This window comes from Sminthopsis crassicaudata, chromosome 2, assembly GCF_048593235.1.
Source record: "Sminthopsis crassicaudata isolate SCR6 chromosome 2, ASM4859323v1, whole genome shotgun sequence".
NCBI classification, from domain to species: domain Eukaryota; kingdom Metazoa; phylum Chordata; class Mammalia; order Dasyuromorphia; family Dasyuridae; genus Sminthopsis; species Sminthopsis crassicaudata.
In genome coordinates, this window is record NC_133618.1 from 216,966,991 (window position 1) to 216,986,731 (window position 19,741).

The 19,741-nt window shown below is 34.3% G+C and overlaps 1 protein-coding gene across 1 annotated transcript in view; it reads left to right on the forward strand.

Moving 5' to 3' along the window:
• Positions 1–19,741, forward strand: part of HSD17B2 (hydroxysteroid 17-beta dehydrogenase 2) — a 94,463-nt gene that overhangs the window by 70,205 nt on the left and 4,517 nt on the right. Inside the window, exon 4 of the mRNA XM_074288229.1 lies at positions 17,235–17,372. Coding sequence (XP_074144330.1) covers positions 17,235–17,372 — 138 coding nt within the window. The remainder of the gene's footprint in view (positions 1–17,234; positions 17,373–19,741) is intronic.

Consider the following 19,741-nt stretch of genomic DNA (forward strand, 5'->3'; position numbering starts at 1 on the left):
TTGGGGTCAGGTAAGTGGTAAAGAAAATAGATAACTAGGCCTGGAGACAGGAAGACTCATCTTGCTGAATTTCATACCAGCCTCAGACCCTTACTAGCTGTGTGTTGTGACTAGGAAAGTCACAACCCTAATTGCCTCAGTTTCCTCACCTGTAAAAATGATATGGAGAAGGAAACCACTTCAGCATCATTACTGATAAAACTCAAGTTGGGGTCACAAGGGGCAGCTAGGTGGCACAGTGGATAGAGCACCAGCCTTGAATTCAGGAGGACCCGAGTTCAAATCTGGTCTCAGACACTTAACACTTCCTAGCTGTGTGACTCTGGGCAAGTCACTTAACCCCAGCCTCAGGGAAAAAAAAAAAAGAAAAAAAGTTAGGGTCACAAAGAGTCAGACATGACTGAAAAATGACTAGCTAACAAAAGCATTAACCTTGGGCCAGATATTCTGCTGAGAGCTAGGGTACATTACAAAAAACAAAAATTATCTCAGAAAGCAATTTATTCACTGCTCTAAGAAGCTGACAGCCTAATGGGGGAAACAACATGTCAATAATTAGGAACATACAAAATGCAAGTGAAATATTTGAAAAAATAACTTTAGTAAGAAAAGATTTTGGTTTAGGGTAGAAGATGGAAAGGTGGTATTTGAGATATATTTTCAAGGAAGTCAGGACTTTTAAAAGCAGTGATGAGGAGAAAGAGCAGCCCAGACCTGGGGGACAGTTAGGGCCTAGTTACAGAAACAGCAGATGGTAGGAGGAATAGCATGCAGGCCAGTATATCTGGGTTTCCCATAAAGCATATGTTTAAATGAAACATAAATCTGATGATTTTTAGAAGGTGATGGTAAAATAATATAATAAATTTTAAAAATCAGTTTCCTCATACTTCCATACATAAGACGTAAGTAGAAGTGACCTAGTATTCATTGATCTCAGACTGTTCTTTACCCCCAAACCTGTCTGAACCTGGGTTCAAGTAAAAGAAAAAAATCAATTTCCTGAGTCTCGATAGAGAAGGTACTGGTAGACAGAAGTTTGTCTTAAAAAGTTCTAAGCATTTTAGTGTATTGCAAGTCCAGCTTGAATCAACTGTTATAAGCTAGCAGTTAAAAAGTATAATTCTAATAAGATCATATTTGGAGCAGTGTCTTCAATTAAAGAAAGTCCCAAAAGCTTTATTATCTCTTATTTTTATAATATATTTTTATTTCATCAAATATTTTCCAATCACATGTAAACATTTTAAACATTTATTAAAAAAAAAAAAAAAAGAATTCCAAGAAAAAGAATATTCTTTCTCTTTTTTGTCCTCTTCTCATCCCTTGAGAAAGCAATCTTTAAGATTTTCATTATATTGTAAAGCCATGCAAAACATTTTAAATACACTTAATTTGTACCCCAGACTCATCAGTTCTCTTTTGGGAGGTAAAAAAATATCATTATGGGTTCTTTGGAATTGTTTTGGAAAAGTTTATCTTGAAAATAATTACATATTTCTCCTCATACATTTAGTTGTAGCTAAGCTGTCTTGAATGCTCTTCTCCACTCACAACATGCAATCTCCCCTTCCTAGGCCTTTGCATTGATTATGCCCCCTATGTTTGAAAAGTCCTTATTTCTCATATGCTTCTTACACCCCTCACTCAGCTCATGTGCTGCCTCCTTCAAGAGGACCCTTTGCTAACTTCCCAGTTATTAAATGCCTTCTCCCCAATCACCTGTGATTTTGACTTATACTCTCTATTTACTTATCTGTGATCTCTTTGTATCTATTTCTCCCCTTATAAAACATGTGCTCCTCGACTAGAGAGAAATGCAATGTCATCAGTCTGAAAAGATAAGTTGGAGCTAGGCTGAGGATTTTAAATGCCCTCCAGTGGTGTGCTAGAGCTGACTCATACAAGTCGTTTCTAAATTTCTATTTTTTTTTTAATTTTAAAAAAGTTTTTTTCCAATAGTACTTTATTTTTCCAAATAGTCTTCAACATTCAACCTTTGTAAAACTTTGTGTTCCAATTTTTTTTCCTCCCTCCTTCCCTCATTTCCCCCCAAGACAGCAAGTAATCTGATATAAATTAAATATATGAAATAATTTTAAACATATTTCCATATTTGTCAAGTTGTGAAAGAAAAATGGGACCAAAAAGGAACAAAAAAACCACAAGAAAGAAAACAAACAAAAAAGGTGAAAATCCTATGCTTTGATCGACATTCAATCTCCATAGTTCTCTTGGGATTCCATTGGCATTTTCTTTCCCAAGTCTGTTGGGATTACTTTAGAGTCACTGCATTGCTTTTTATTTATTTATTTATTTATTTATTTAATGCTTATAAAATTTTTGACAGTATATATGCATATTTTTATACCATTATCCCTTGTATTCATTTTTCCAAATTATCCCCCCTCCCTCCATTCCCTCCCCCTGATGACAGGCAATCCCATACATTTTACATATGTTACAATAAAACCTAGATACAATATATGTGGGTAAATACCATTTTTTTGTTGCACATTAAGTATTAGATTCCGAAGGTATAAGTAACCTGGGTAGATAGACAGTAGTGCTAACAATTTACATTCACTTCCCAGTGTTCCTTCTCTGGGTGTAGTTATTTCTGTCCATCATTGATCAACTGGAAGTGAGTTGGATCTTCTCTATGTTGAAGATATCCACTTCCATCAGAACACATCCTCATACAGCATTGAAGTGTACAGCGATCTTCTGGTTCTATTCATTTCACTCAGCATCAGTTGATGTAAGTCTCTCCAGGCCTCTTTGTATTCCTCCTGCTGGTCATTTCTTACAGAGCAATAGTATTCCATAACCTTCATATACCATAATTTACACAACCATTCTCCAATTGATGGGCATCCATTCAACTTCCAGTTTCTAGCTATAACAAAAAGGGCTGCCACAAACATTTTGACACATACAGATCCCTTTCCCCTTCTCAGCATTCCTTTGGGATATAAGCCCAGGAGTAGCACTGCTGGATCAAAGGGTATGCACAGTTTGATAACTTTTTGGGCATAGTTCCAAATTGCTCTCCAGAATGGCTGGATTCTTTCACAACTCCACCAACAATGTATCAGTGTCCCAGTTTTCCCACATCCCCTCCAACCTTCATCATTATTTGTTCCTGTCATCTTAGCCAATCTGACAGGTGTGTAATGATATCTCAGAGTTGTCTTAATTTGCATTTCTCTGATCAGTAGTGATTTGGAACACTCTTTCATATGAGTGGATATAATTTCAATTTCATCATCTAAGAATAGTCTATTCATATCCTTTGACCATTTATCAATTGGAGAATGGTTTGATTTCTTATAAATTAGGATCAGTTCTCTATATATTTTGGAAATGAGACTTTTATCAGAACCTTTAACTGTAAAAATATTTTCCCAATTTGTTACTTCCCTTCTAATCTTGTTTGCATTAGTATTGTTTATAGAGAAACTTTTTAGTTTGATGTAATCAAAATCATCTATTTTGTGATCAATAATGATCTCTAGTTCTCCTCTGGTCATAAATTCCTTCCTCCTCCACAGGTCTGAGAGGTAGACTATTCTCTGTTCCTCTAATCTATTTATTATCTCCTTCTTTATGCCTAAGTCATGGACTCATTTTGATCTTATCTTGGTATATGGTGTTAAGTGTGGATCCATATCTAATTTCTGCCATACTGATTTCCAGTTTTCCCAACAATTTTTTTCAAATAATGAATTTTTTTTATCCCTAATGTTGATATCTTTGGGTTTGTCAAAGACTAGATTGCTATAGATGTACCCTTTTTTGTCCTTTGTATCTAATCTGTTCCACTGATCAACTAGTCTATTTCTTAGCCAATACGAAATGGTTTTGGTGACTGCTGCTATATAACATAGCTTTAGATCAGGTACACTTAGACCACCTTCATCTGACTTTTTTTTCATTAGTTCCCTTGCAATTCTCGACCTTTTATTCTTCCATATGAATTTTGTTGTTATTTTTTTCTAGGTCATTAAAATAGTTTCTTGGGAATCTGATTGGTATAGCACTAAATAAATAGATTCGTTTGGGGAGTATTGTCATCTTTATTATATTTGCTCGGCCTATCCAAGAGCACTGAATGTCTTTCCAACTATTTAAATCTGACTTTATTTTTGTGGCAAGTGTTTCATAATTTTGTTCATATAATTCCTGACTTTTCATTGGTAGATGGATTCCCAAATATTTTATACTCTCAACATTTGTTTGGAATGGAATTTCTCTTTGTATCTCTTGCTGTTGTATTTTGTTGGTGATATATAAAAATGCTGAGGATTTATGTGGATTTATTTTGTATCCAGCAACTTTGCTAAAATTCTGAATTATTTCTAATATCTTTTTAGCAGACTCTTTGGGGTTCTCTAAGTATACCATCATGTCATCTGCAAAGAGTGATAGTTTGATTTCTTCATTTCCTACTCTAATTCCTTGAATTTCTTTCTCAGCTCTTATTGTTGAGGCTAACATTTCTAGTACTATATTGAATAGTAATGATGATAGTGGGCAACCTTGTTTCACTCCTGATCTTACTGGGAAAGGTTCCAGTTTATCTCTATTGCATATTATGCTTACTGAAGGTCTTAAATATATGCTCCTGATTATTCTAAGGAATAGTCCATTTATTCCTATACTCTCAAACGTTTTTAGTAGGAATGGATGTTGGATTTTATCAAATGCTTTTTCTGCATCTATTGAGATGATCATATGGTTTTTATTAATTTGATTATTAATATGGTCAATTATACTAATAGTTTTCCTAATATTAAACCAGCCCTGCATTCCTGGTATAAATCCTACTTGATCATAGTGTATTATCCTGGGGATGATTTTCTGAATTCTTTTTGCTAATATCTTATTTAAAATTTTAGCATCAATATTCATTAAGGAAATTGGTCCATAGTTTTCTTTCTAAGTTTTCGATCTACCTGGTTTAGGTATCAGTACCATGTCTGTGTCATAAAAGGAGTTTGGTAGGACTCCATCCCCTATTTTTTCAAATAGTTTATATAACATTGGGGCTAATTGTTCTTTAAATGTTTGGTAGAATTCACATGTAAATCCATCTGGTCCTGGGAATTTTTTCCTGGGGAGTTGATTAATAGCTTGTTCTATTTCTTTTTCTGAAATGGGACTATTTAAGCAATTTATCTCCTCCTCTGTTAATCTAGGAAGCCTATATTTTTGGAGGAAGTCATCCATTTCACTTAAGTTATCAAATTTATTGGCATAAAGTTGGGCAAAATAACTCATTATTTCTCTAATTTCCTCTTCATTGATGGAAAGATGCCCCTTTTCATTTGTAAGACTAACAATTTGATTTTCCTCTTTCCTTTTTCTGATCAGATTTACCAAAGGTTTATCTATTTAATTGGCTTTTTCGTAAAACCAACTCTTGGTTTTATTTATTAATTCAATAGTTTTTTTACTTTCAATATTATTGATTTCTCCTTTTAATTTTTGTATTTCAAGTTTGATTTTTGGTTGGGGGTTTTTAATTTGGTCTTTTTCTAGCGTTTTAAGTTGTAGGCCCAATTCATTAATCTTCTCTTTCTCTATTTTGTTCAAATAAGCCTCTAAAGATATGAAATTTCCCCTTATTACCGCTTTAGCTGCATCCCACAGATTTTGGTATGATATCTCATCATTGTCATTATCTTGGGTGAAATTATTAATTGTTTCTATAATTTGCTGTTTCATTCTTTAAGATGAGATTATTCAGTTTCCAATTACTTTTTGGTCTATTTACTCCTAACTTCTTACTGAATGTAGCTTTTATTGCATTGTGATCTGAGAAGAAGGCATTTATTATTTCTGCCTTCCTGCATTTAATTTTGAGAACTTTATGTCCTAATATATGGTCAATTTTTGTATAGGATCCATGAACTGAATATTCCTTTCTATTGCCATTCAGTTTTCTCCAAAGGTCTATCATACCTAGTTTTTCTAATGTTCTATTTACTTTTTAAATTTCTTTCTTATTTGTTTTATGGTTTGATTTGTCTAAATCTGAGAGTGCAAGGTTGAGATCTCCCACTATTATAGTTTTCTTCTTGCAACTTTTCCTTTAGAAAGTTATATGCTATACCACTTGGTGCATATATGTTTAATATTGATATGGCTTCATTGTTTATGCTACCTTTTAGCAGGATATACTTTCCTTCCTTATTTCTTTTAATTAGATCAACTTCTGCTTTTGCTTGATCTAAGATAAGGATGGCTACCCCTGCTTTTTTGGCTTTACCTGAAGCATAATAGATTCTGCTCCAACCTTTTACCTTTACTCTGTATGTATCTCCCTGCTTTAAGTGTGTTTCCTATAAACAACATATTGTAGGATTCTGACTTTTGATCCAATCTGCCATCTGTCTCCATTTGATGGGAGAGTTCATCCCATTCACATTTACAGTTAAAATTACTAATTTTCCTGTCATCATATTATACCCAGATTATGCTTTTTCCCTTGACCCCCTTGAACCCCTTCCCCAATATTTAATTTATAGACCCCACTTGTGATGTGCAGCCCTCCATTTTTAGTATCCCTCCCCCCTACTTCCAAGTCCCTTCCCTTATTCCCCTTTTCCTTTTCCCTTTTCCTCTCTCCCCTTTTAATGAGGTGAGAGAATTCTCTGAAAAACAAATATGTCAATTATTTACTCTTTGAGCCTGATGAGAGTAAGATTCACACAATGTTTCTCCCCCTCTCTAAATTCCCTCAGATATGGTATATTTTCTATGCCTCTTCCTGGGATGTAGTTTCCCTCTTTTTATCACTCCTTCCCTTTTTTCTGATACTACCCCCTTCCCTTTACTACTCCCCCCCTTTTTTTTATATCAGTAAAATCAAATTATCCATGCAGACTTTCTGTATATCCACAACAGAGATACAGTTCTCAAGAGTTCTTTTTACCTTTTTCTGTTTCTCTTCAGTCTTGTGGATATAGATCAAATTTTTTGTTTAAGTCTGGTTTTTTTCTTAGAAACAAATGGAATTCCTCTGTTTCATTGAATGACCATCTTCCTCCATGGAAGAAAATGCTAAACTTAGCTGGATAGTTTGGTTGCAATCCTTGATCTTTTGCCTGTCAGAATATCAGGTTCCAGGACCTTCGATCTTTTAATGTGGAGGCAGCCAGATCTTGAGTGACCCTTATTGTGGACCCTTGATATTTGAATTGCTTTTTTCTAGCTGCTTGCAATATTTTTCCTTTGTGTGGTAATTCTGCAGCTTAGCCACAATATTCCATGGAGTTCTTTTTTTAGGGTCTTTTTCAGAAGGTGTTAATGAATTCTTTCAACGACTATTTTTCCTTCTGTTTCTATTATCTCTGGACAGTTCTCTTTGATGATTTCCTGTAAAATAGAATCTAGGCTCTTTTTTTTGGTCATAGTTTTCAGGAAGTCCAATGATCCTCAGATTATCTCTCCTAGATCTATTTTCCAGGTCTATAGATTTTCCCAGTAAGTATTTGATGTTATTCTCTAGCTTTTCTTTTTTTTTTTTTTTTTTTTTGTTTTTTGTTTTTTGTTTTATTTGACTGATTCTTGGGTTCTCAATGAATCATTCATTTCTATTTGTTCCATCCTAATTTTTAATGAGTTATTTTCTTCATTCACATTTTTTAGTTCTTTTTGTATATGCCCAATTGAGTTTTTAAATGAATTATTTTGCTCTATTGAATTTTTTTCCATTTCCCTAATTTTTTTTAGAGAATTATTTTCTTTTTCCAATTCAGAAATCCTACTTTCTTGAGACATTTTTATCTTTTCCAATTCAGAAATCCTACTTTCTTGAGAATTTTTTATCTTTTCCAGTCCAGAAATCCTACTTTCCTCTGATTTTTTAACCTTTTCTAATTCACAAATTTTGTTTCCCTGCATCTCCTATGAATTCTTTATTTTTTCCAACTCAAATTTCAGAACATTGTTATTCTCTATCATAGCTTCTCTTTCCTTTTCCCATTTTTCTTCAAACTCTCTTAACTTTTTAATAGTCTCTTCTAGGAGACAGTTATGTGATGGGGGGGGGGCAGGTATCGTTCCCCTTTAGGCTGTTATCTGCTGACTCTCTGCTATTAACTTCCTCGGGTTTGGATACCCGCTCTTTCTCTGTGTAAAAGGAATCAATGGTTCTCTTTAGCTTTTTATTCACGGTTAAAAATCTTTTGGGGTCTGTCCTTGGGGTAAGAAGTTTATTTATTTATTTCTTTGCCAGCTTCCTCCCAGACTGGATGGATGCCGCGGCCCCTGTGTCTGATCTAAGAGAGAGCTCTGGGAGAGAGTTCCCCTCCCAGTCCCCAGAAATGCCTCAGAGATGATTAGCACAACTGCACTGTGAGGGTTGCCCAGTGAAGGACCCCAGTGTGTGTCCTAGCGACTTCCCTGAGGTTTAAGACTGAACAGTAAGGGCAACACAAAGCCCAGCCAATGCATCCCATGGAGCGTGGATATCAGCAGCTGATTTGAAAAGCCCCTGCGCTCAAACTGGAAGTGTCTGCCCAGAAACCACGGTCCCTATTTCAAAGGTTCTGCTTCTCTGGGACTTCTGCTGAGTTCCACAGCCTCCAGCCGAGCCAGGCACTATGTGGATTAGATATTGCCTCAGACTGTGTCCCCGCTGTTCAGGCTCTTAATTACCCCAAGGTGAAGCCCAGACAGCAGAAGGAGGCTGCACAGCCTTGCAGAGATCTGTTAGGTCACTTCCGGATTGGGGTGGTTCTAGGATCTAGCTTTATATTTTAAAGTGGCTTGATTTCTTTTCTGAGATGCTGCTTTATAAGCAGAGAAGAGCTAACAGCCTGTGCCAGATTCTTCTGTCTCAGTGGCTTCTCTGATCCCAGAGTTCTCCCCAGCTCGATCGGCACAGTGTGCTAGCACCTAACCATCTATGCTGGCCTTTTTTCTTCCTCCCCTGAGAACTGACCTTTTCTGTTGAAATTCCAGATTCTCTTCAGCTGGTAAGTCGTGCTTCCAGTCCTTGTGGTTTCTATCAGTCCAGCGTTATTTTTGAGGCTGATTTAACTAATTGGTAATGAGGGAAGAAGGGAGCTTACAAAATTGCGTGTATCTTCTCCGCCATCTTGGCTCCACACCCCCACACCCCCGTTTCTAAATTTCTAGTGAAAGAATTCACACTTTGGAAACTGACAATGCTACAAATCAGGTTTGATTTATTTTTTGGTTGGTTGTCTAGGCTTAAGTGGTGGAAAAAATGCTAATGATGTAGATTAAACTTAAAATTGTGCCATTTGAAACATCTTGGAGGCACAGCTAAGGTGGCAGAGCAGAGGAAGCACTCATCTCAGCTTTCTCAGTATCCCTCCAAACAACTTTAAATTAATGCATCAGATCAGTTTTAGAGAGGCAGAACCCACAAATGATAGAGGTGAGACATTTTTCAGCTCAGGATAACCTAGAAAGTCAGCACTGGGATTAGAGCTGGCCCAGAGTCCAGCAGCATCAGCAGCTGTGGGAACTCCTGACCTAGAGATGATGTAGGGATTGGACCTCTGGTTGGGAGACCCCATAACAGTGGCCCTTCTGAAGGAAGAGTGGAGCTCAGATCAGGAAAGCAGTGACCACATCTTTCCTTATACCACACCACATTAGAAACACTGAAAATGTATAAATCTTTAGAGTAACTGTGAAAACAATACCAAAAAATCTGAAGTTTGGGGCAGTGTCTGCCCCTTCTCCCACTTAACTCCCAAGGAAATAGAATCCAACTTTAACATAAGGTTCAAAGTCAAGAAAAAGCAAGAAAAATGAATAAACAAACAAAAAAACCTGACCATAAAATTTTATTATGATGACAGGGAGATGTCAAACAAACTTAGAAGAAGACAATGACCTGGGGGCAGGGAGGGGGGGAACCTACCAAAAAAGCCTCAAAGGAAAATGTAAAATGGACAAAGGATCAAAAAGAATTCCTATAAACGCTAAAGAAAGAGCAACAAAGTAATTTGAAAAATTAAATAAGAGAGGTAGAGTAAAAATTGGGAAAAGAAATGAGAGTGATACAATAAAATGGAATAATAACAGCCCAGAAAAAGAAGCACAAAAAACACCAAAGAAAATAATGTCTTAAAAAAACATAATTAACTAAATGGCAAGGGAGGTATAATATCTTACTAGAGAGAACTCCTTGGTAAAAAACAAAACAAAACAAAACAAAACAAAAAACATTTCATTGATGAAAATAATTCCTTTTAAAGCAGAATTGGCTAAATAGAACAAGAGATACAAAAGGTCATAGATGGAAATGGTTCCTTAAAAAATATAATTTAGAGGAAAATAATGACTTCTTGAGAAATTAAGAAACAATAAAATACACTCAAAAAATGAAAAAAATGAAAGAAAAATATGAACTATTTCATTGGAAAAGTAACTGAACTGGAAAATAGATTGAGAAGAGATAATTTAAGAATTATTGGACTACCTGAAAGTCATATATAAAAGAGCCTACACATCATATTTAAAGAATTTTAAAGTAAAACTGCCTTGATTTATTAGAACCAGGGAGCAAAAGAGAAATTAAAATAATCTACTGATCATTTCTTTAAAGAGATTCCAAAGGAATATGATATTCTAAAAAGCAAAGGAGCTAGAATTACAACCAAGAATAACCTACCTAGCAAAACTGAGCTCTATCTTTAGGGGTGGAAGGGGAAAAAGGAAGGTGTATATTTAATGAAATAGAGGGTTTTTATATACTTTAACATATTTAACATGTATGGGACTACGTGCCATCTGTGCCATCTAGGGGAGGGGGTGAAATGAAGGAGAGGAAAAGTTGGAATAGAAGTTTTTGCAAGGGTCAGTGTTGAAAAATTACCCATACATATGTTTTGTCAATAAAAAGCTATTAAAAAACAAAACAAAACAAATAGAGGGTTTTTAAGCATTCCTGACGAAAAACTGGAGCTGAATAGAAATTTTTATATTCAAACACAATACCTAAGAGAAACACAAAAAGATAAACATTAAAGAGAAATTATGAGACTAATTAAGTTAAATTGTTTATGTTTCTTTATGGGAATGTAATACATATAACTTCCAAGAACTTGATCATTATTAAGATAGTTAGAAGGAGGACACAGATACAAGTTGATTATTTTGGAATCATCTTTTAAAAATAAACAAATCACAGCAGCTACAAAGCAGATATTAGGAGTGAATTATTGTAGTCAGAGTTTAACTGGTAATCCTATTACATTTTTCCCTTTTCAAGACATGTCTCTAGCTCTGAGTCCAGTTGTGGACACCAAATTTGGGAGGGGGGAATTGAAAAATTAGAATGTGCCAAGAATGGGGTAACTGGAATGATCCTCCATATCTAGAGCACTCTCCCTCATCCATTCCATGTATGAGTTCCCTAGCTTCCTTTAAGTCTCAATTAAAATCCCACCTTCTATAGGAAGCCTTCTTAATTCCAAAGCCTTACCTCTATTAATTATCTCCCATTTATTCTGTCTATAGCTTATTTTGCATATATTTGTTTACATCTTATTTCTCCTACCTTGGGTTGTAAGCACATTAAGCAGAGGAACTATCTTTTGTCTCTTTTTTGTATCCCTATTGCTTCTCAGAATGCCTGGCACATAGTAGGTGCTTAATAAATGCTGATTTATTTACCCTTGGGAAAAAAATGTACAAGTGAGAAAGAGGGATGTGTGGGAAGAAGAGAGAAGAAGAATGGGGGGAATGATTTCAAATAAAAGAGGCACAAAAGGAGAAATTTTTAAAGTGGGAGGGGAAAATTGGGGGTGAACAACACTTGAATCTCATTCTCTTTTGAAGTGATTCAAAAAGGGAACAACATATATACACACTCAATTGGGTATAGAAATCTATCTTACCTAATTGGGAAGTAGAATGAGGAAAGGGAGAAGAGAAAGGAATGGTGATTTTAAAAAGGGAAGATTAAGAGAGAAAGTGGTCAAAAACAAAATAGATTTTTAGGAGGATAGAGTAAAAAGGGAAATTGAAGAAAGTAAGATGGAAGGAAATGAATAGTTAATAGTCAACTAAAAATGAGAATGGGATAGACTCATCTATAAAATGCAATAAAATAGAAATCAAAATACACTTAAATTAGAAATATACACACAGAATAAAAAATAAAGAGCTGGAGCCAAATTTATTATGTTTTAGCTGAAGTAGAAAAAGTAAGATTAGCAATCATAATCTCAAAGTAAAAACAAAAATTTACTTAATTAAAAGAGTGAATTGGGGAAACTACATCTTGCTAAAAGGTATCATTGACAATGAAGAAATACCAATACTAAATATACCTGTAATAAGTTGCTTAGGCTCTAAATTCTTAAAGGAGAAGTTAAATGAATTACAGGAGAAAATAGACAATAATATCAGTGGGGCACTTCAACTTTTTCATATGTGAGCTACATCCAATCAAAAAAAATAAAAATAAATAAGAAAGAAGTTAAGGAGATGAACACAGCTTTTGGAAAAGTTAGCCATAGTAGACTTCTGGATTGGGAATAGAAAAGAACATTTTCCATTTACTTCTTCTTAGCTTATTTTACAGAAAATAAAAATGAAGCAAATAGGGTTAAGTGACTTTACCAGGGTCACACAACTAGTATAGTATCTGTGGTCAGATTTGGACTCAAGAAAATGAGTTTTCCTGACTCCACACCTAGCACTATATCTATTAATCCACCCAGCTATCTCTGATGGCAGAGATGGCTGTGTAAAGATGTCTAAGTCTAAGTCTAACCTCTAAAATGCCATAAATGGCATTTTAAAAATACAATTTTAATTTAATTTTTGATATTAATTTTTAATTAACTCAAGATTTCTGAGGAAGAAATAAGCTGCACTAAGAATACCAACAAAGTGCTCAAAAAAATGCTGATCAATAACATCAAAGCTATTGGTACTCAGAAAAAAAAAAAAATCTAAGTCCTCAGCACAGTTTCTTAGGACTAAATTCCTTAGACACAAAATCATCAAAATCACCAACCCCAAAAGTGTACCAGACTTTACAAGACTTAAGACCCTCATCAAATGCACTGACCCCAAAATTGATCATCTCCACCAGCCTTATCGTTGTTAGAATCACCACTCCCAAGTCTTAAGTGTTAATACTCCAAGGATCAAGGCTGTGATTTCCACAGGACATATGCCTCAAGAAAAAAGCGCTAATGTGAACCCTAAAATTCAGTCTTTTTAAATTCATTTCTTGGGTACAATAGTGGAAAGAATGAAGTAAAGGGAATAAAGAACTGATTAATGTGACTGTCTAGATCTTATAGGCAATCTCTGAAAAATCTCATAGGATAGGAAGATAATGTGATTAAAAATTGGAAAAGTGGTTTTCAAACTTGGCTGGTATTCTTGACTCCATTGAAGAGGATAATTCATAAACATTCAAAAATGGAAGTGACAGTTGTTGATTTATCTACCTTAGATTCATCAACAAGTGATCATGATAGCCATATTTCCTTTAATGGCAGGTTTCTAGATCAGTACTATGCTATATACAGTATAATTGCGATTCAGAAAAGCAATTGAGCCTCTTGAGAACAAGATACAGAGATGTAGGTTAGATGATAGTTAGATGAATTCATTACTGGTTGAATGACCAGGTATAAAAAGTGATCATTAGGTGATCAGAGGTCTTTAACAAAATGTCTCAAAATCTTTTGCTTCTGTCTTGTTCCAAAATTTTATCAATGACTTGGATGAGGGCATAGATACACTTAATAAATATGCAAATAATATAGATCTAGGATATCTAACACATTGGACAACAAAGCAATCATCTGATACTAATAAGATAGTCAGAATACTATGCAAAGGATCTATCTTGTTTGAATATTGGGATCTTGTCCTATGAGAACTCCTTCCACTATTGTAGATTATCACACTCTATGACTTAGAAGCTCAGTTCTAAAGAATTGCCTGAAGGACACATTGGGTGACTTGCTATGGGACCACTTAACCGACAAGAAGTAGGAGTTCATTCCAATTCTTTCTGATTCTAAGCCTAGGATTCTGTCAACAGCAACAACAATTAGTACTATAACTAACATTTGTGCCCACTGTATGGTAAGTATTTTACAAATAATATCTCACATGATCCTGGAAACAAAGGCTTGTCTTTTTTCACTGCCAGAATTCCAGATATTTTACAAAAGATTATCTCATTTATCCTCACAGCAATCCTGAAAGATAGGTTCTATTGTTATTTTACAGGTAAGAAAACTGAGGCAAACATTGAGTGACCCACCCATGGTAACATAGCTTCTAAGTATATAAGGCTTGATTTGAATTCAGATTTTCCTCGCTCCAGGGCTTTATCCACTGTTCCGCTTAGCTGCTCTGCCATAACACTTCTAATGGATGATATTAATAATGAAATTTAATAGGATAAATGCTAAAACAACATTTGGGGTTAAAAAGTTGATGGAATTAATCAATATGGGAGAAATATGGTTAGACAACAATTTGTGTGAAAAGATTTTATTCTATGTTTGCATTTGGTGATATGCTCATGGTGAAAAAGAAAATTTAAAATAAAAAATGGGAAAAAAGACATCTGAATCATAGCAAAAACAGAAAAAGAAAACTGTGGGCTAATTATCTTAATGAATATTGATGCCAAAGTTTAAAATAATACAGCAATATATCACAACGATCATATACTACGACAAGATGGAATTTATATCAGGAATGCAGGGCTAATTCAATATTAGGAAAATTATTAACATAATTGGGTATATCAGTAACAAAGCCAATAGAAATCATATGGTTATCTCAAAAGATGTAGAAAGAGTTTTTGATCAAATATAATACCCTTTTCTAGAGCATAGGAATAAATGGGGCTTTCCTTAAAATGATTACTATTTAATATAGTAACATATATCTAGCATCTTCAGCAAGCATGATTTATAATGGAGATAGCTAGAGACCTTCCAAGTAAGATTAGAGGTTAAGCAAGGATGTCCATTATCATCACTATTATTCAATATTGCACTAGTAATGCTAAAAGAGTAAGAATAGGCAAAAAAAAAAAAAAAAAATGAATCTATCATTCTTTGCAAATGATATAATTGTATACTTACAGAATCCTAAAGAATCAATTAGAAAACTAGTTGCAGGATATAAAATAAACCCACATAAATCTCCAGCATTTTTATATATTACCCCAAAACCTAGCAGGAAGAAATAGAGGAAGTCCTTTTAAAATAGGCAATATAAAGTACTTAAGAATCTACCTGCCAAAACAAAGCCAGGAATTAAAGATAGAGCTAAGGAATTGAAGAAATATTAATTTCTCATGAATAGACTAAGAAAATATAAATGACAATCCTACTCACATTAATTTACTTATTAAGTGCTATAGCAATCAAATGATCAAAGGATTAATTTATAGTGCTAGAAAAAATAACAACGAAATGCATCTGGAACAACAAAAGGTCACGAATAACAAGGGAATCTTGGAAAAATAAATTTGAAAGAAGAAAACCTAGCACTATTATATCTTATTACAAAGTGGCAATCATTTGAATAAGGTAGGAACACAATATTCACTAATAAATGATCATAGTATACTAGTGTTTGATCAACCCAAAGATGCAAGATTTGAGGCTAAGAACTCAATATTTGATCATAATTTCTGGGAAAATCAGAAAGTACTTGGCAGAAACTAAACATAAACCAGGATCTCACATCATAAACCAAAAGAAGGTTAAAGTAGATTCATGATTTGGACACAAAGGGTAATATAAGCAAAATAAAAGAAAAATTTACCTATCAGATCTATAGACAAAGAAAGGGTTTATGACCAAATAAGAGGCAAAGAGGATCACAGGAAGTTAAAGGGATAATTTTTATTACATGAAATTAAAACTTTAAGTTTCATGAAGCAAAAAAGTTTTGCAAAACAAAACCAACATAGGCAAAATTAGAAGAAAAGCAGAAAACTAAGGGAAAAAAATCTAGAAGTTTCTGTGATATATAGGCTTCCTTTCTCAAATGGAGCCAAATTTATAAAAATAAAAGCAATTCCTCAATCTATAAATGGTCAAAGGATATGAATAGGAGGTTTTCAGAAAAAAATCAAATCAATAATCACGTAAGAATGCTCCAAATCATTGGTTAAAGAAATGAAAATTAAGAAAACTGAGTTATTTCTAATATAATTTTCAGATTGGCTGATGTAACAGAAAAAGGAAATGACAAATGCTAAAAGGAATATGGAAAAATAGATACACTGATGCATTGTTGGTGAAATTATGAATTGGTGTAATTATTCTGGAGAACAATTTGGAACTATGCTGAAAGGGCTGTAAAGTTGTGCATATTCTTTGACCCAACAGCATTACTACTAGGTCTGTATCTCAAAGAGATTAAAGGAAAAGGAAAAGGACCTATATATACAAAAAATATTTCTAGAGGCTCTTTTAATGGTAGTAAAGAATTGCAAACTGAGGAGACATCTATCAATTAGGGAATGACTGAACAAATTTTGTAATATAATTGTGATGGAATACTATTGTTCTATAAGAAATGATGAGGTAGATGGTTTCAGAATGTGAAGATCACAGGAAATGTGCCAAAGTAAAATAGTAGAACCAGGAAAGCACAGTAACAGCAGTATAGTATAATTTCAGTATAATTACTGAAAAATACTTGGTTACTCTAATCATTACAGCAATTCAAGAAAATTCTAAAGCATACATAAATTAAAAATGCTATCTATCTTCAGAGAAATAACCAATGAATTCTGAGTGCAATGAAGCATTTTTTTTGGCTTAATTTTTTTTTTGCAACATAACTAATATGGAAATATATTTTCCATGACTTAATAACGTACAGTTGAAACCATATTGTTTATCCTCTCATTGGCTAATGGAGGGATTAGAGAGAGGAAGAGAATTGAGAGCTTAAAAATTTTTAAATGAAGGTTAAAAATATATAATTACCTTTTTAAAAGTGTGTCATGCATACAAGAGTCCCTCATCTTTGGATCACTGATTGTGATCCTAGATTTGTGACTTATTACTTCTGTGTGATGTTAAGTAAGTCATAAATACTATTCTGGGCTTTAATTTCTTCACCTATAAAAATAGGGGATTAGATTAGATAATGATTATTAGATAATTATTGGATTAGATAATCTGTATGGTCCTTATTCCATTCCAAATCCTATGACTATTTCTTTTATTTCCCTACAGGAATCGTTCCCATGAAACTATTTTCTGCATATTGTTCATCCAAGGCAGCTCTGACCATATTTTCTGGGGTCATGAGACTGGAACTTAAAAAATGGGGCATCAAAGTGGTATTAATTCATCCTGCAGGTTTCAAAACAAGTAAGTTTTTGACAAATTCTAAGGATTATTTAATAGATAGAGAACTAGCCTTAGAGTCAGGAATACATGGGTTCAAGTCCTGCCTCTAGTACAAAATAGATGTTTAACCCAAGACAAATCATTAAATCTCTCAGTGTTCCAGTTAACTCTCTGAAACAAGAAGGGCAGCAATGTATATTAATAAAGGCATTTTCCTCATTGAAGAGTTCCTATAATAAATGATATCAAAGTCTCCTTGACTATCAGCATCCTAGTGTAGTGAGTAAAGAAGAGGTCCTCTTCTATAACTGCCTCATTTTATAGGATGTACAAATGAAGCTCAGAGAGAAAAAGAGACTACAGCTAGTTAGCATCTGAAATAGGTGATTTTCTTTACAAGCCATTATTATTTCCATCTAATTGTATTGTCTTTTGGTATTGAGTGGTCTGTGGAATGAAAACACAAGATACAATTATGACTAGTCTAAGACAGCTAGACCAATTATTGCCTTCATTCTGATTTGGGATTTTACCAGTTACCAACAAGTCACATTTATTAAAGCAGTTAAAAAATACCAACACCAAAAAAACCCAATACCAAATCAACTACATGGAGAATATGTCCTTTTTCTGCCCTGAATTTACTTCCATATCCTGCCCACTGTGTGTATTCTCCAAGGCTGTATCCTGAGGCCCCTCCACTTATCTCCTTACACTCTTTCACTTGATGAACTAATCAGGTCACCTAGGTTTAAACATGAATCTTGTGCCAATGGCTCCTGCATTTATATATCTAGATGCATCCAGCTTTAGTCTCTCCTGAATTCCAGTCTCACTTTAACAATTGTTCCTTGGATATTCTAAATTGCATGCCCCATAAGCACTTCAAACTCAACATATCTAAAACAGAACTAATTATATCTTTCCCACCTCTTTCAAACTTTCCCCAAACATCCCTATTTATGTCACCATTCAAATCTTCCAATTTAGGAAGTCCAATGAATAAAGGACAGAGCACTTACAAAGTTGTCAGATGAGATATTATTTGTAAAATGCTCTTCAAATCTAAAAACTCTCTATAGATGTTAGCTTTTATAGTTACAGATAAGTTTGCATTTAACCATAGAAATAATAGCGAGTTATTGGAATTTACTGAGTAAGAGTCAAAGGGATGCAATGTGGTGCTGGATCTGGGTTTCAGATATAGGTGGCCAATTATTCCCTCTTCCTCACATCATATCTATTTAGTTGCTAAATCTTGTTTCCATCTCCATCATATTTCTCCCATTTGTCCCCTTCTCTCTATTCACACAGCCACTGCTCTAGTTCAGGCTATCCTCACTTCTTGGTAGAATCATTATTACTATAACCTAATAATTGGCTTCCCTGCCTTAATTCTCCCTTTTCCTATCCATCCATCACTTAGCTGCCAAAGTGATTGACCACAAACTTCCAATGTTCAGTAAACTACATTGGCTTTTTTATTATGTCTAGGAAAAAATATAAACTTCTCTGTTTTTATGTAAAGTCCTTCACAACCTGGCCACACCTACTTTTTCAGTATTTTTACGGCTCATTTCCCCTTTTGTACTTCAGTGCTTTAGCTAAGTTGTATTTCTCATTGTTCCTCATATAAGAGTCTCTATTTCCTTTCTCTTTCCTTTTGTACTGGCCTGACCTCTGTGACTGGAAGGCACTCTCTCCTCTATTTCCCACCTTCTAGAACTCAGCTTGAGCATCATTTAAAAAGTAGTGTTTGAGCAGAGTACAGAAACATGAAGGTTGAAATGAGGATATGTAACAAATGAAGAATAATAAAAAGTTCAGTTTGAATTATAAATGATGTTAAAGGGAATAATGTTTAATAAGACTGGAAAGCTAGCTAAGGTGTGAAGAGCTTTACTTGGCTTTGAGGTAGCTATGAAGTCCAATGAATAAAGGACAGAGCACTTACAAAGTTGTCAGATGAGATATTATTTGTAAAATGCTCTTCAAATCTAAAAACTCTCTATAGATGTTAGCTTTTATAGTTACAGATAAGTTTGCATTTAACCATAGAAATAATAGCGAGTTATTGGAATTTACTGAGTAAGAGTCAAAGGGATGCAATGTGGTGCTGGATCTGGGTTTCAGATATAGGTGGCCAATTATCTGTGTCATTTTGGAACAATCAATGCATTGCTTTAAGGCTCTGTTATTAATAAAATGAAGGGGATGGATCCCTAAATGCCCTTCAAGTTAAATCTATGTTCCTATAAGTCAAAGTTTTTAAGCCTGAGAGAATCAGATAATTGTACCTAGCACTAATCTGGGCAGATATTTCTGAGAATCACTGATTCTCCTTCCCAGAAAGCAGAGAAAGGGCTGTTGTTCTACCTGCCAGAAAAGAG